At 40.3% G+C, this 17,104-nt stretch overlaps 1 protein-coding gene across 1 annotated transcript in view; it reads left to right on the forward strand.

Moving 5' to 3' along the window:
- The first annotated feature begins 371 nt into the window (after window positions 1–371).
- Window positions 372–17,104, forward strand: part of cpeb2 (cytoplasmic polyadenylation element binding protein 2) — a 62,497-nt gene continuing 45,764 nt past the window's right edge. The window contains exons 1-2 of the mRNA XM_007888998.2: window positions 372–652; window positions 3,838–4,119. Coding sequence (XP_007887189.1) covers window positions 3,847–4,119 — 273 coding nt within the window. The 5' untranslated portion in view covers window positions 372–652; window positions 3,838–3,846. The remainder of the gene's footprint in view (window positions 653–3,837; window positions 4,120–17,104) is intronic.

Here is a 17,104-nt window from a genome sequence, read left to right on the forward strand (position 1 = left end):
TCCCGGTAACATGAGCGGCATCGGCGGAACCGGCTGCTCGGCGGCCAGTGGCGGCGGCATCGGGATGTTACCGGGGCTCGGAGCCGGCGGCTTTCAACAGCAACAGCAGCTCCACCATCACCAGGACACCGGCCCCGGAGGGGGAGGCAGCAGCGGAGGCAGCAGCAGCAGCAGCGGCTCCTCTCCATCCCCGGTCGCCGCTCTGACCGGCTACGGCACTGCCTGGTCACCGGCCACCGGCGCTCAGACCAGCACTTCACCGGGATCGGGAGCTGGAGGGAACAACCCGGGACCTTCCGTCGGAACCGGTGCCATCCCGAGCCCCGCCGCCGCCGCAGCCGCAGCCGCCGCCGCCGCCGCCGAAGACAGCTTCTTCCACGGGCTCCAGTCCATTAACGGCACAGTCCTCTTCCAGAATTTCGCCGCCAATGCGGCCGGTGTGAGCCCGGGCTTCGGCGGCACCTTCTCTCCTCAGATCAGTTTACCTCAGCAGCAGCAGCAGCAGCAGCAGCAGAACCGTCGATCTCCTGTCGGCCTCCAACACCATCACCACCACCACCCCCAGCACCACCATCCCCATCCCCAACACCAACACCAACACCAACACCAGGCCGCTTTCCCTCACCAGAGGAACACCTACAACCATCATCAGGTACAGCCTTCAGTTTGGCCCGTGTCGCCGCCTCCTGCACACACCGCGCTCCACCGTCCGCTTTATTTTCCATACATTCCTCTTTTATTCCCCCCTCTCTCCCTCCCTCCCTCTCCCTCCCTCCCCTCCTCTCCTCTCCCTCCGCTTCCCCCTTCTCTCTTTTTTTTCTTGAAACCGAATTCCCTTTGTTCCGGCTCTTAGGTATGTCATAACCCCGAGTAAATGTTAGGTGTCCATTGGCAGTGGTTATTTAAGTGGAGGGGATGGATACCGCGCGGTGTGTGTGTGTGTGTTTGGGTGTGTGTTTGGGTGTGTTCCTGGTCGCTCGGGTCGATCCTGTCCTGTTGTGCGGACACGGATTTGGGAGAGTCGTGTCCGCTCTCTTTCCGTGGACTGGATAGACAGACGTTGCTGAAGATAGACAGACGTTGCTGAAGATAGACAGACGTTGCTGAAGACCGAAAGGGTTGTTTTGTTTGTTTATTGATTTTATTTAATTTTATTTTATTTTATTTTATTTTATTTTTTTTGCCTCGGTAACAAGTCGGGCTTCCGAGTTGTCAGCAGTCACCGATGTTCGCTAAAATCCTTTGCTGAATCATTTGCAGTTCTGACAACGACCGTCGATGTTAACTATTTAATGTTCGGCATTTTGACCCTTTCCCGCAGCAAACGTACATTTTTTTTTGAGGTGGGGGTGTGGGGGGGGGGGGGGGGGGTAGGGGGTTAAAGTCGATGTTTATTCCGATTTGCGATTATTATTATTATTATTATTATTATTATTTTTGCGTTTCTTTTAATCATTCCCCCCGCGGAGCATTCATTTTACCTGCAGTGCAGTGTGTGTGCAGCCGAGTATTTTATTTTTTTTTCGGTTTCGAAATAAATGTCAATGAGATCCTGAAGATCGCGGGGATGTTAAAACAGTCGCTGATCACTTACAGGAGGGAATCTCAGTACCCGTCTCTCTCCTCCGCACCCACTCGTATATCCATCAGCCACTGCTCGGTTATGTCAGGAGGGATCGTCGATTCTTGACCACAGTAGTGCACACACATAAACATGTATATGTAGCCCATAAAATGTCCCCCCAATAATTTTAAGTTACATCGAGGTACAGTGTGCAGTTCTGATATTGTAGCTGCACTTGGATATACCCGATGCAGAAGGGCAATGCTGATTGAAAATTGTGGAGGTTTGCACCAACAGATACAAGGCTGGGTCCAGTTCATAGGGTGGGTCGGTGGTATATAATAATATTATTATTATAACAGATACAAGGCTGTGTTCAGTTCATAGGGTGGGTCGGTGGTATATACAGTATGTTGGTTTCTCAATGCTGAATGATGTCAACGATTATGTTGCTGCAAATCTAAGTTATTGCATTGCGCACTTAAAATAGGTCATGGCACCCTGTAGGTTTGTGCTACAGAAAAGCATACAGGATTTTGTGGAAGTCGAAACTGTTCAGCGTTGAAGGTTTTCAGCGCACAGAATGATTGCATAACACCACTGTGGCGAAAGCACTTACTGGGGAATGCGAGCTGGGAAAGATTCTGTTGCTCAGTAATCCAGAAATTCTCTGGGAGGCTGCCAGGAAGTGCAGTGGGGATTTAAACTGAATGATAAGAAAGGTTTGGACCCATTTCTATTATATCCGAATATGCTCTCATTACTGTTGTGTGGGTCATCTGGGGTGGGGGGAATAGCATAGGATACGTAGCTTTAGTGGGACTCAATATAGTCTGTCAAACGTGTATTTTAATTCATTCAAATTTGATGGAAACATCATGCCATTTTAATCTTTAAAGTGGAGGTGCAGGTATTTAACAAATGTATTCAGTAACATTAAAAAAACGTGTACTGGCCCTTACAATTTTGGCAATTTAGCTTGAATGTTTGCTTCATATTTGGCTGTTGAAAGTATGTACGATTAAAGTTGCTTTGATTTACACCAATTACCCATTGTAGATTAGATGTGGTTTTCATGACACAATGGCCTATATAGAAATTATAAGGTACCTATGTGTTATAATCTCTTTGTTCTGTATATCGTGAATGACATTTGCTGGTTGTACCTGGAATTGGAACAAGATATGTCAGCTTGACTCCGTTGGTAGCACTCTCGCCTCTGGGTCAGAAGATTGTGGGTTCACGCCACATGTCAGAGACTTAGCTTGCAGTATAGGCTGACATTTTAGTGAAGTGTTGGTGGAGTGCTGCATTGTCAGGGGTAGCGTTCTTTGAATTCGATGTTAAATCAAAGTCCTATTTGTTTGTTCAGGTGGATGTTGGACATGATTGAAAAAGAGAAGGGAGTTTCGTCTGTTGTCCGAACTAACAACCCTCCAAAATGAATTGGTCATTCACCTCTTGGCTGTTTGTGGGGCATTGCTGTGAGCAAATTAGCTGCTGTATTTGTCTGCAAATACAGCTATTAGATTTAACAGTAATTACTGTAAAACATTTTGATATAAGCACTATAAATCAAATACAGGCATTATTCATTAATGTGAATTCAAAAACAACTAGAAAAATGACATATTTTTGGTGCCTGAAAATCTGGGGATATTATGCTATATTACTACTGTTAAAGAAAATCTGTCGCAGTGGGTTAGAAATCCCAGCAGCTGAAATCAGTCCAGACTGATGATCCAAATGTCTCCTCCGTTAGATCTAAGAGGCCTAACTGAAATTATTTCAAGCATTCTTAGATACCACAACACAAAACTGTTCTTAATTTGTCACTGGTTGGTATTAAATTTTCAATCTAGCTTAGATAGGCCAAGGATGGTGGGAGAATTGGAGAATGTAATGCTAGGATATTGGAGAAGTGTTCTTGTAAGGTTGATTTTGAAGCAGCAGAAGTGGGGGATTTACTGTGAATCGAACTGAACGTGAACTGGGATTGCTTTATGCTGGCATCTCTTCTGTATACTAGCATGACATTCACAAAATAGTTATATAAAAAGGAATTGAACACACTACTTGGAGTGTTCAAACCATTAAGAAGGGGACAAAAGCTGAAATTTTATCATTGATCTTTCAATGATTTTTCTATTCCTATAATTTAAAATGTTGTTTAAATTCTTCTACAGGAATTTAATTGTTGCATGGAAAATATTGCAAAATGTCTGACGTTTGTAATTTATGGTTTAATAAAGTAAGTTTGTTATTGTTGTTAGCAGCCCATAATGAAACAATCTCCATGGAACAGCCACCAGAGCAGTGGGTGGAGCGCAGGAGTCTCTTGGGGAGGCATGTCGACAAGAGATCACCGTAGAGCTGCTGGAGTAGGGATGCCGGCAACAATGAACCAAATTTCTCCACTGAAGAAACCTTTCTCCAGTAATGTCATAGCGCCACCCAAATTTCCTCGTTCAGCCCCAACACTGACACCAAAATCCTGGATCGAAGACAATGTTTTCAGGACCGACAACAATAGCAACACTCTGTTACCTTTACAGGTAAGAACAGGACATGCTGTTTTTTTGGCATACACAGTAGTGAAGACATGAAATATAGTGTACTTTCCTTAAGAGCATGTTTCACCATCAGTAGTTTTTAAAAACACAAAAAAATCAAGTTACAAAGAATGATTATTAACTTTTATTCTTCCCCTCCCCAAGTTTAAACAGTGAAATGCTGATGACATCATTGGAGGAATATTCTTGGAGGAGTTACTGAGCTAGATAGTGTCTAGGAGCAGAAATAATATCAACAAGGATGAACTAATTAAATCAGGGTGTTTTGTATACATAACAATTGTTAATTTATCTTCCTACCTGTTAGGTTTGGTAACTCCTGATTGAACTCCTACCTGCTCTCTTTTCCCCCAATAAAACCACCAGTATTTGAAAATGAAACAGATGGAATGGTAAGTACACCACTCAGTATGGTACTGAGCCACAGAGCCTCACATTTTATCTTGGCTGCGTTAGCTGAAGTCAGCCTCGTCATTTATTTAAGGCGGCACAACACTTGGCCTGTATTATTATTTCTATAACACTTGGCCTCAATGTTGTCCTGTTCAGAGAAGAGGCGTGCAAGTATAGATGTTCCTTTTTCTTCCCAGAATGTGCGTGTTGATTGAGCTTGGCTTAGATATGCCCATGATCAAATAGCCTAGTGACATTTGTTGTCTTAAGTTTGATATGAAGAATAGCCAATTAGTTGATTTACTGGAAGGGTTGATGTTGCCTTTCAAACACCTGCCTATGTGTTACTACTACCTTTGAGTGAACAGAGTAGATTATCTGGTGATGACAGGTAAATAAAAGAAAATTTGTTTTTACAACAGCTTCAAGGTGCTGATATTAAAACTTAGCCTAATAAGGTATCCTTTGTGTGTTAATTCAAATGTAATGTACCCATACTCTTTGCGAAGGTACATGAAAACGCATTGAAAGATATCTTAATAACATAATGAGCGAATTGATTCCTTAACTGGGTTGGTGCAGCTGTTCTGTCAACGTGTGTGAGTCAATTTAGTTCAGTGATGGACATGATGGGGTGATATTTGCATTTAGTTACTATATTACTCCACATGCCTTTTATTTACCTCAGAGGGAGTGGGAGCCCGGTTGTTGGTCGATTGGCAGATCGCTTTTCCAGGGGTAATAATCTCTTTTAAACAAAACAAATAAACAATAAATAAAAGTAATGATAATATGATCAGTCAATCCATGACTGTTTGTGGGAAACTGCTGTATGCAATTGGCTTCCGCATCCACAACATATAGTCAATTCACTTTAAAGTATATCCTGTGAAGCTCTTTGATACTTCTAGAAGAGCAGGTCATAGGAATAGAAGTAGTCGTTTTATATAAATATATATATATTTAATCTATAATGTTTATTTAGCAGATCATTAGAGGTATAAATATTTCTAATCAGAATCTGCCAAATACATCAAATTAAGATGTAAGACTTTAAATATAGCAATGCAAATGCTAGTTTCATATCTGTTTTTGTGATGATACTGGACCTGAAACTGCTTCGAGTTACATTACAAAAGGTTTTTTTTGTCCAGAAGCCCTTGGAATAACATTGCACGTACTATCAAAATCTTTTCAAGCAACAGCTTGGGTAAGCTGTTATTTGTCAGGGTGGGGGAGGGAGGGAGGGGTGTGCTGGTAGACTATTTGACTGAGGGAGGGTTGGAGAAGATGGGTACAAGAGCCAGACCTGCTCCTTGTCCTTGTAGAATATTGATGTAAAATGGACAGTGATTAGTAATGGGCACCCTGTTTTTTTCTCTTCCTTTCTCTAATCATCCTGCACCCAGAGATTAATTTAAGCGTTTTTACTGCTACCCTATCTGAGGTGAGTTAGCTCAGTACAGATTAGGGATAAGACCTTGGATCTGCCTTATAGCTGAGCTGTTTGCTGGAAAAAATTACTGAAGCTGCTGAAGCTAATTTCTATAAATTACAGCATAAGAAACCAATCTGACAAACAATCTTTGGGAGATGATTCAAATAAACCCAATTAATTTCTATTATATTTTGGTTGGTTTTGGTCAGCCGGATGTCTGACACATGCAGAAACCCATCACCATGCTTAGAAAATCCCATCTGAACATGGAAATTCCAGCGATGTTTATTAGAATGAAATGCGCCCTCGCCCTAGAGGGATGCATCCTGCTTACCTAATTCTGTGGTATTAGCTGCAGGTTGGCCAGAGCCAAGGGTTGGAACCCTAGCGTTTGTGTTGGGTCCCAAGCCTCAGAGTTTCCTCATCAGCTATCGGGCGGGCATCTGCCTTCAGCATGATGGGAGGATCTTTACAGCTTGTGACGTGGCAGCTACCTTGATGTTCTCGATGACCAATGCTGCTTATTAGACACCAGCTGGTTAATCCAGATCCTCATGTGAGGAACCTTGGCAAATAGACATGCCCGCTGTGAAGCTGACTCTGCCTCCAGGATGCTCAATAACAGGTCAGTGTAGGCCGGTGCCCTCCTTCCTGCAGCCGCTTCCCGTGTTTGCCACAAATCCATTTCACTGCTTGATCCTGGACTTTGCAAATGGGCTGGAGGAACCCCAAGAGCTTGTTTATCACCTTGGTTCAAAAGATATATATGAAACTTGGTTTATGATGTGTTTGCAGTTCATGGTTTTAAATGCTTATTTGACAGAACCCACCAGAAGGCAGAATTGTGAACATGACTCAGTTGATATTGTGCTACAGGAGTGATGTTCAATCGCTAGAACTGTTTCTGGCCACCCTTTGCCCTTTGTGATGGGGAAATGCATGCAAACTGCGAACGAATAAGGCAGTGCACATGCACTAAATTGAACAGCATCTGTGTTCTAACAGTTTTTAACCTAATTTATAATTGCAAAAGGTTTTCCTCATTTTGGAACTACAAAATATTGCAGTTTAAAATATGTTTATTTGGAATTGATACAGTGGGATGGATACATACAGTATTGTCTTCCTCTTCCCCTCCCCAACTTATCACTTTTCTTCATCCAGGAGTATTGTTGGGTCACACTAAGAATACATGTTTCTAAGTTACTTATTTTCTAAGCTACACTTTAACAGGTGTCTTGAACTTTATTTGTAACGTGTAAAAGGGCGCGTTACTTATTTAATTACATTATAGTAGAACTGTTAAGACCCCCCCTTGTAATGCTGTTTCACGTATATTCCCTGTGGACTTGTCCTGGCTTCAGCCCGGGTTAATCAGCTTACAGTGAGCTGCCTGCCTTCCAACCTGCTCATCAGGTTGCTGCCGATATCAAGCAGGAAGTGAAGCTGTTGGCGACTTGATGACCTGGAAGTCAGCCATTTTTTAGCAAAAGAAGCTAACTTTTTGCAAGCATTCATAGTGAATGTGGAAGAGGTGAGCTTGATCGAGCTCTTCTATAAAGCATGCTAGGATGTTATGTACTTCCAACAGCCATCTTATAATATCTTATACTGTATATTTATCCTTAGAGGTAAATTTTCAAGATTGAGGTGGATAGTTAAGGGTATCAAGGGATATGGGGCAAAGGCGGGTAATTGGCGTTGAGGTGCAGATCTTATAGAATGGCAGAACAGGCTCAAGAGGCTGAATGGCCTACTCCTGTTTCTATATGTGCTTGATTTAGTGTGGTTATTCAAAAGCAGAAGCTCCACTGAATGATTTTGTTAAAACATTTGGAAAGTACATGTACTTGTTAGCTTTTGATTTTCTTGTTGTCAGCCGGGTGTCTGACACATGTGGAAACCCGTCCCATGCTTAAGAGTATCCAAACCAAACGAGAATTCCGTGTATCCCATCTACACATGGAAATCCCAGAGATAGATTGTTGTAATGGAATGATTCATTCCCTCTCCTGCAGTTATTGTTAGCTGTTCTACCATTCTTGGTCTCCCACAGACTCTGATTAGTAGCCATAATCGCTCAAAATATTTAGAATTGATGACGAATTCTGAAAGCTCTTAATATTTAACCATCGTAACTGAATTCTTGTGGTAACAACTATCTCAGCCTCGGAAATGGCAAAACATTCTGTTTCTCTATCTAAACTCTTTCCTTTTTGCACATATGCCTAGATTGTGCTGGTCAGTAGTGAAGGTGATCATCAATTTTTGTACTCTCTCTTTGTCTGTTACAGATAACAGGAGTATTGTGGGGGAAAATGTTATGGATATAGTTACTAAAGGTCCACATAAGTCTTTAGCAAAAACTGAAATGCATTTGGTTACTCCTGTGATTTTTCACTCAATATAAATAATCTGGCCATTCACCACTACTGAAGAATTGTTAAGACGTACTGCAAATACTGTTTTTACTAGTTTTACAGTAAAACTGCTTGTGTTCTGATTTAGGCTTGTACAGAATCAATATGAAATTAATATACTGTGTTATGTGAGATTTTGCAGTGAGGGATGAAAATTATCTTCTATTTGCAACATTTTTAGAATTAAAATGTGTTTGTTCTTACTATCAAATTTACATACATCTGCACATAATATACATATTTGGTTTTTATGCCTTTTTTTGGATGAGAAAATACCTTAGTTGTGTAAGTTAATAAGCTACATATTTAGAGTTTGGATAAGTTAAAGTTAGAGAAATGCTGAAATTGTTTCGCTGACTGATTATGTTGAGTGGAAATTAGTTGTGAGCATTTGGTGACAAGTGACTATTTCCTTCCAATTCAGTCTTGCTGATTGATAAATCAAGATATTCGTCTAATAAAACTGGAGCACGCTTACTGAGTAACTGTACTGTTCTTATCTGGTGAGAAATATTCTTGTTCCTCTAAATGTTGCTTATGTCTTACTGGATCAGCGTTCCTAATGTTACCAACCATATGATTCTGACATTCCCTATGAATTTTCACATTCTTGCAGGAGTTAGTGTAGCCTTGAGGAGGATATTGCAGACTTTCAGAAAGTCTGTCCTTCACACAAATAATTTAATTGAACTAACATTTTTGAATTGATTTTCTTTGAAAATGTTTAGGCATTGTTGACCCTTGGAAATGTATGTAGTTTAATTATTTTTAAATTAAATTCCCCATCCCCTGAAGAAAATAAATGTACAATAAGATTTAAATCACGATATTTGGGATCTTAAGTGGATCTCATTTTTACTCGGGTATTGCTTCATGGAACAAGTATTTGAATTGAATTTCGAATTCTGAATTTTAACAGAATGAACAGCGCTTCTGTCATCATTGGAATACTGCAACTGCCGGTGGCAGACATAATGTTGCAGTAGCAATGGAAAGTTAAATGTACTGCTGCAAACTACAGGCACTGAGATCCATCCACAGAGCCATCAGTTGTTTGGCAGTAGACATAAATACTTTGCTGTAAGAGTTAGATTGCTATTTTTTTTGATGCTGACATACGTGTGCCGTAACCGGAAATATCTAATACCACCCATGTAGACCAGTAGTTTTCTGATTGCTCATCTGAGAGGACTTTCCCCACATATTATGGCTGCATTAATTGTTTCTCCGGTAGAGTGCATATGTCTTGGGGTGAATTGCACAGCCCTGTAAAGAGAACAACAATTAGCAGTTCAGTGCATTCATTGACCAGTTTTTGCACAACACAGTGATTTCAGATTTGTTGTGGATTGCATCAAGACGAGGAAATGCACTATGTTGGTGCTGCATACGGTGAAATATACTGTTGCAGAATCTGTTAAAGGATGCCTAGCCATTTGTCTTTCATTGATTTGATACAAGTATGTCTATGTTCAGTATTTTTTCTATGTACATTGAAATAATTTTTCAACCAAAAGCAAAACACGGGGAAATTGTGTTATAGTTGAGAATAATTTCCTTTCAGTGTCAAGTATTTGATAGGCTTTGAAGAGTTTAACATTAACTCTTAGAATGCATGTAACTGGATATTAGCTAGTGTACAATTTTAATAAAATCTTAATGTCTACAACAAATCCAGTGCAGTTGATGTCTTTATGGACCTTGTAAGTGGATAGATAATTAAAATAATTATGCATGGCATGTTATGATACTTGGGATGATAGCCATTATTGCTGGGAAATTAAATACTTTTCCACTTTTGTTATTTGGTGTCAGCCTCAAGCCCTCCCAGGCTGGTTACATTATGGGACAGATGCAGAATAAAACTGCTCTGTTTCAGCCCCTGAGCATCACTGAATAGCTTAAATTAAGTCATTTTTTTCATTTTCCCATTCCAGCCATCCTTAAGGCCCCTTTTATTGAGAGTGTCATTATGGGCCTTTGTCAGCAGTGTTGAGTGCTTTGAGACGTCCTCCTGACTTGAAGGGTACTATATAAATGTATGTTGTATTATACAGGTTTAATGTTTAAGTGAACCAAAATATGACCATATGATTGCTACAAAGAGGTATTATAGTCTTGCACAAGATTTGCTGTGATGGTAGTGTCACTGTCCAGGTTCACGCATGAAGATGAACCACATGGGTATGGGAATGCAAGTTAATTGATGTTCTAAGATGCTGAAGGAGTTTCTGTCATTAAGAAAGCAAGCTATAGAGATTAAACTTCGAGAGGAAAGTTTGCTTTAACTGTGATCTAAAAGCATGCCCTCTTCCAGCTTTAATGAGTGCTGAGCTAGCCAGTGGTATATCAACTGATTACAATTTCTGATCCCATCAGCTGTGGGAACGCTGGAGTTTAAAGGGTCAGATCGTTTCAGGATAGACTGATGCTGCTGCTGTGTCTCACACAAACAGACCCTTTTTCAAGGAAAGTTACCGTTTCTAAATTTTAAAAAATACGTTTATCTGGTGGAAGAAAATCACAATTGATTCATCTCTTAATAGGAGGGAAACCCCGGTTATGAAATTCAAAGCTTTAACAGTAATAACTTGTGTTTATATAAATTTTGATATAAAATGTATCAAAGTGCTTCACAAAATATAATTATCTAAGAAAAGATTAATGATATTGGCCAACATGTCTAATCTGTAACAGCAATTTTCCTTAAACATTTTCAACCTATTCTTAACAGTGCAAATGTCTGGATAATTGACATTGGATAGCAAATATCCTCTGAGTCAGAATTTTGTGGGTTCATTGCCTCACTTCAAGCCTTTGAGCTCATTTAATCTCGGCTGACACACCAATCCAGTGTTGGGGTTGCACTGTATTATTGGAGATGCCATCGGTGAGATGTTAAACAAAGTGCTGTCTACCTGTTTAGGTGGATGTCAAAGATTCCATGGCACTTCTCAAAAGGAGAAGGGAGTTTCTCTTATTATCTGAGCCAACAATCCCACAAATAAAATTGGTCATTCACTTTATGGCTGTTGTGGGACATTTTTGCATGCAAGTTGGCTACTGTGTTTGCCAGCAAAATACATGACACTTTACAGTATATCCTGTGAAAAACTTCGAGATATAACACTTTGTTCTCTCAATATGAAAGTTGTTATGTCAAATGCAAGGATTATTACTATTATAAATACAAATTTGAACAGAAAATCATTCCAATGTTATGTTACTTTCTGTCACTAGTGATCCCACCCTTAGTTTGGGTGTAAAGTGCTTTGTGATGTCCTCAATGGGGAAAAATGCTACTTAAATTTGTATTTTATGTAGCATTTTACAAAGTGGAAATTGATGTTGGTCATATGGGAAATCTTAGCTTGTTATTTTCGAAACATGATTTTGTAATGGTATATAAGAACAGATATCTATTCTGTACATTTTAATTAAATCTTGTGAAAAGTACCTTATGTTTCCCAAACAAAACAGCAGTGTGGTGCAGCACCAGTACGTAGATGCACAGGATTCTTCTCATCACTTTAGTTCTTCATCTCTGCAGCATCACTGCAGAAAGTGCAAATGTCTGATATTGTCTCACAAAAGGAAAATGCAAGGGGCAGTGAGTCGTTACTGAGCTTGGTAGTTTATAAAAGACATTAGGAAATGGAGATAGAAAAAATAGTTACAGGCATGAGTAGATCATTGGATAATCCAATCTACCTATCACAAGTTTCATAAAGATTTCTTCCACTACTTTAGTCTGTTCAATGAATAACCTTGAATCTTGTTAAACTCCAGGAATTTGTCTATTTTCTTCCAAAGAGAGATGTTGTCCAAACTTTCAGTACTTGAATACTTAACGGGGATGATCGGATAAATAAGATTGCTTAGTTTACACAATAGTGTCTCACTAAACAGGCTTCAGCTGCATTTTGTCTCTACCATGTACCCAATTTAATAAATGTTTTAAGAAAAGATTATATAAATATAGAAAAGGCACCAAATAGGAATGTTTTTAACAGGTGAGATACTATAAGCTATTCTTTTCAAATAAGTTGCTTTACAGTCCCAATATTATAGTGAATCAGGTTGATTGTACAGATTGGTCTTAATCCTTATAGATATTGTAAATCTGGATTTTCTAATTCTTGAGAACTTTTGTGAAAGTGATTTAACCAATTCACAGTTTTTATAATATCTAGAAGAGTTTATGTAAAAGTTCTGTTTTATAATTGGAATTTTAAACTCTATCAACAATTGTTTAAGTGCTGTGCGCAGTGGGTAGCAGACTGGAGAGTAGTGAAAGTCTACATTATAGTTTTAGCATCTGAAAGTATTTTTGAATACGGATCCACAGTGTGTATGCTGTAATGTTTACTACATGCGAATGAGCAATAACATGCCACTGCTTGAAGCTGTCATGCAATATTTAGTGTTGTATTAAAGCAAATCAGTAACAACTTGAAGTTTATTCATTGAAAGCCTTCAGGTTACGGCATCAAAGATATTTCAATACTCAGTTACTCAGTTATCACCTTTTCTCTCCCAGTTCTACTTACGGATTATCAAATTCACTTGCATTCAACAATTTCCTTCCCCCAATTGCTGAGGAAGTTAATGTGTGATAATAAAATCACCTAGCTGCCAGATCATCATGTTCGCAATAATTTTCTAAAGCAAGAATACCAGGATCTCCCCATAAGGTTGCACTTTGGTCGGTTTTTTAAATAGCAAGACTGCTACAGTAACCTATGAAAAAGACAAAATGCAATGGGGGAGAATTTTAATGATGTAAGTTTAAAAAGTGAACAAGATTTTTTTTAATAGTTTTTCAAGTAAGGAAGAGTGCCAGTATCTTCAGAAGCAGCATTGATGCCTCATTTACCTTATATTGCTGTTGAAGTTGGAGCTGCTGTTGGCATCACTGCTGTAATATAAAAGCACCATCAGGCTGACTTGGCAAATTGTTTGAATTGTTCTCCTTGCATTCCAGCGCCTCCAGTTTTCAGTAAACATTTCCAAATCTTTTGCTAATTAAGCATTGTGGGCTGCTGTTCCACACTTGCCTGCTTCAGTAGAGAATTCATATTCGTTCAAACAGAATTAAAAACATTTGCAAGTTTTAATTAATGATTTGTACTGTATATGATAAACTTGGTTAAAGCCTTCAGGTCACAAAAAGGCTATGTGAACACCCTCCCATGTTGGATAGTGTAAGGCTTTTGTGAAAATGATGAGAATGGAGCAAATAAATAAAATAAAAAGCAAATAAAAACAGTGTTTCCACAATCAATGTTTAAAGTTTCTTCCATTTTAGTTTTCTGTGCTTTTGATTGGGCAAACCCATAATACTGCACGGCCCAGTATGGTAATATGTTCACAAATTTCTACTGTTGCTGCTTGTATCTAGATACTGTGAGTGGTGAGAAGGCTGCCAGATGTTTCCTTGTGGAATTGAGAGTGTATGTGTGTGTATGGTCTTTACCTGTTGGGTCTGATAGATGTATTGAGCAAGAGCTAAGCATCCTCCCAATTTATGACAGTGTGCAATGGTGCCTTTCACATCAGGAGCATGTTTCAGAATGCTTCACAGGATATACAGTAAAGTGAAACGACTACCATGGGTAAACGCTAAGAAAGCAACAACTTGCACTTATGTAGCACCCTCCACGCAGGGTAGCGTCTCAGAGCGCTTAACAGTGGCGGAGCCTGACTCCGAGCCAGCAGGGTGGAGGTGGCCGTAAGCACAGTCGAAGAGAAAGGTTCGAGTCCTACCTCACGAACCACCAGCAGTACATCTGCACCAACGGCTTTTCCTCCCGCTCTCACTCAGTTACCTGCGGGATACCCCAGGGATCCATCCTTGGCCCCCTCCTCTTTCTGATCTATATGCTCCCTCTTGGGGATGTCATCCACAGACATGGGGTACACTTCCACACGTATGCGGATGACACCCAATTCTAATTTCCACCTCACTTTCCGACCCCCAGTCCCCTGATGTTCTGTCAGCCTTCTTGTCTGACCTTAGGAGATGGATGAGCGTAAATTTCCTTCAACTGAACATTGACAGGACGGAAGCCATACTCTTTGGCTCTCGTCAATGTCTAAAATTACACACTTCCTCCACCTACCCGACCTTCCCCTAAAACTCTCCAAACCCGTACGCAACCTAGGTGTCAGGTTCGACTGCCAATTATCCTTCCTCCCCCACATCCGGTCCCTCACCAGCACTGCCTTCTTCCACCTCCAACGCATCACCCGTCTCCGCCAATATCTCACTCCAAAAGCCGTTGAAACCTTGGACTATTCAAATGCCCTCCTCGCCGGCCTCCCCTCCACTACCATCCATAAAATCCAGGTCATATAAAACTCTGCCGCCCGCATTCTCACCCGCACCAAACTCCGCTCCCCGATTACCCCAGTCCTTGCCAGACTGCACTGGCTGCCTGTCCCAGAGAGGATCGATTTCAAGATCCTCACACTTGTCTTCAAATCCCTCCACTCCTCTGCACCCCCTACCTCTCTGACCTCCTCTCTCCTCAAAACAGTGCCCGTTGCCTTTGCTCCACTAGGTCTGGCCTCCTCCTTGTCCCCTGAGTCCTCCGCTCCACCCCAGGCGGCCGTGCCTTCAGCCACTACGAGGCTCTGGAATTCCCTTCCTTATTCCCTTCGCCTCGCCCCCTCTCTTCCCATTTTCAGGTCTCGGCTGAAGACCTTTCTTTTCGACCGCGCCTTTGGTCACCTTCCCCACCCTCCCCCTGGCTCGGCCCTGGGATCCGTTACTGTGAAGCCGTCCGACGTGGAGGGCGCCATATAAATCCAAATTGTTGTTGTTGTTTTGAGGTGGGACTTGAAAAAGAGGAGAGGGAGCAAGGCGGAGGGATTGAGGGAGAGTGTTCCGGAGTTTCAGGGTGTAGAGGCTGAAAGTGCGACCTCCAATGGTGGGGCGGAGGGTGTGAGGGACGAGCAGGAGGCTGGTGCCAGTCGAGCGGAGGCACTGTGTTTGTTTGTATTTGCGTTTATGGTACCCAATTCAATATAATATGGAGCATGAAACTACAGTATGAATTGGGTTTCATGCTCCATATTACTTTAAGTGAAGCGGTATCACTTCTGACTGTTAGTACGCATCATTTATAAAGACAAAAATCTGGAGTCAAAATATGGATTTGAATTATGGAGTAAATCGTAGACTTATTCTGATGTGAATTTGACCTTTTACTAGAACAATCTAATGACTTTCTTATTAAAATAGTACAAATGTCTTGTGTGCTTTTCTGGTTTCTTTGAATTGCACTTAAATCTTGCAAAATATTTTAATCCCTTTATAGTAAATACAGACTTTTATATTAAAAAATGCAGACAACAATAAAATATCTGTTTTGAATGTCAGCTCTCATCTAAGTTTTTACATTGAGATTTATATGGCAATTGATCATAATTTTGCACAATACTATTCTGAAACATGAGGCCCAGGATTGCGACATTTTGTGTTAGCTTTTTTACAAATTGGAAAACTGAACGTTTAAATGAAAAAGAAACCAGTCGTTGACTGAAAGCTCCTGTACAGTATGTGCTTTCCAATGTTTCAAAAGCACTATAGGATAGTATTTCTCTTTGTTGTTCACCTTGGCTTGTCCTTCCTGTTTGCTTAATATGAGCTGAATGTATCAGCTGTCCTTGTTCCACATGTTCTGAATTATTCAGTGCTTCTCCTGCTCCACCGATGAACACAGTTAGTATTTTTGTTTTCAGGTGCTCAATGTAGTTTCCAGCTGTTCTTTTTTAAACATTTTACTTTAAACTGGGATTTGGGATTTTTTTAAATTTGGGAGTAGCGGAAAATCGCTAACAGTGCTCAACTAAATGTAGAGAAGTAGTGATAATGGATGTATATTGACTGTTGTGTGGGATCGTACTCTTATTTCTTTGTCCTAGATTAAGGTGTTTTGTCGTTTGGGTATCCTTTTAGATTGAAAATTCAGTTTGTTTGGGACCTTTCAAAGATATGTAGTATATAATATAAGTTGTACACATCCATTGCAGGTCTGATAATGGCCAAAAAGGTAATGTTTCAACAATAGAAAAAGAGTACCCCATGATCATGTTCAGAGTGATATTTTTGTACTTGTACTTCTGCAGGAAAGCAATATTCTTACTGGTGCCGAGATGTCAGAAAAAGCACCTTGCAATGTACACTGCAAGATGGAAATGAAAGTGTGTCATGTCAAATCAGAGATCTCGGTTCCAATCTGAGATGGTCTCAGAGCTGAGGTGTTAGGAGTTAGTGTGGCATATATCAGTTCTCCATATGAGAGATGGTATTGAAGCAATGAGCATATATTTCTCAATTAGAAAGTAGTTTGGTGAACCAAAATTACTTTGTTCTCTTCTTAAGGCTTCCCACAAATTAACTATGTGCAAACATAGAACCAGGACAATCTTGTCCATGAGTGTCCAATTGGTGTACATGTTTTTTTAAATAAACATTGCCTGGAATCATACTGTAGCGTTAGATTAAGCAGCCATAAGTCCAATACTGCAATCTGAAACATCTGAATTCCCAAATAAGACGATGTTTGCACAGAGTGCTCAAAATTCTAATTGCTGCAAGTTTCAAAGGAATACAGCAAACTCCTGATAACTTGACCCTTAATTTGTCACTACCACTTAAATCTCATGCTGATCCTGGCTACATTTTTTTTTGTATTTGTATTTCTACAAC

This window comes from Callorhinchus milii, unplaced genomic scaffold (genome assembly GCF_018977255.1).
Source record: "Callorhinchus milii isolate IMCB2004 unplaced genomic scaffold, IMCB_Cmil_1.0 Scaffold1, whole genome shotgun sequence".
Classification (NCBI taxonomy): Eukaryota; Metazoa; Chordata; class Chondrichthyes; order Chimaeriformes; family Callorhinchidae; genus Callorhinchus; species Callorhinchus milii.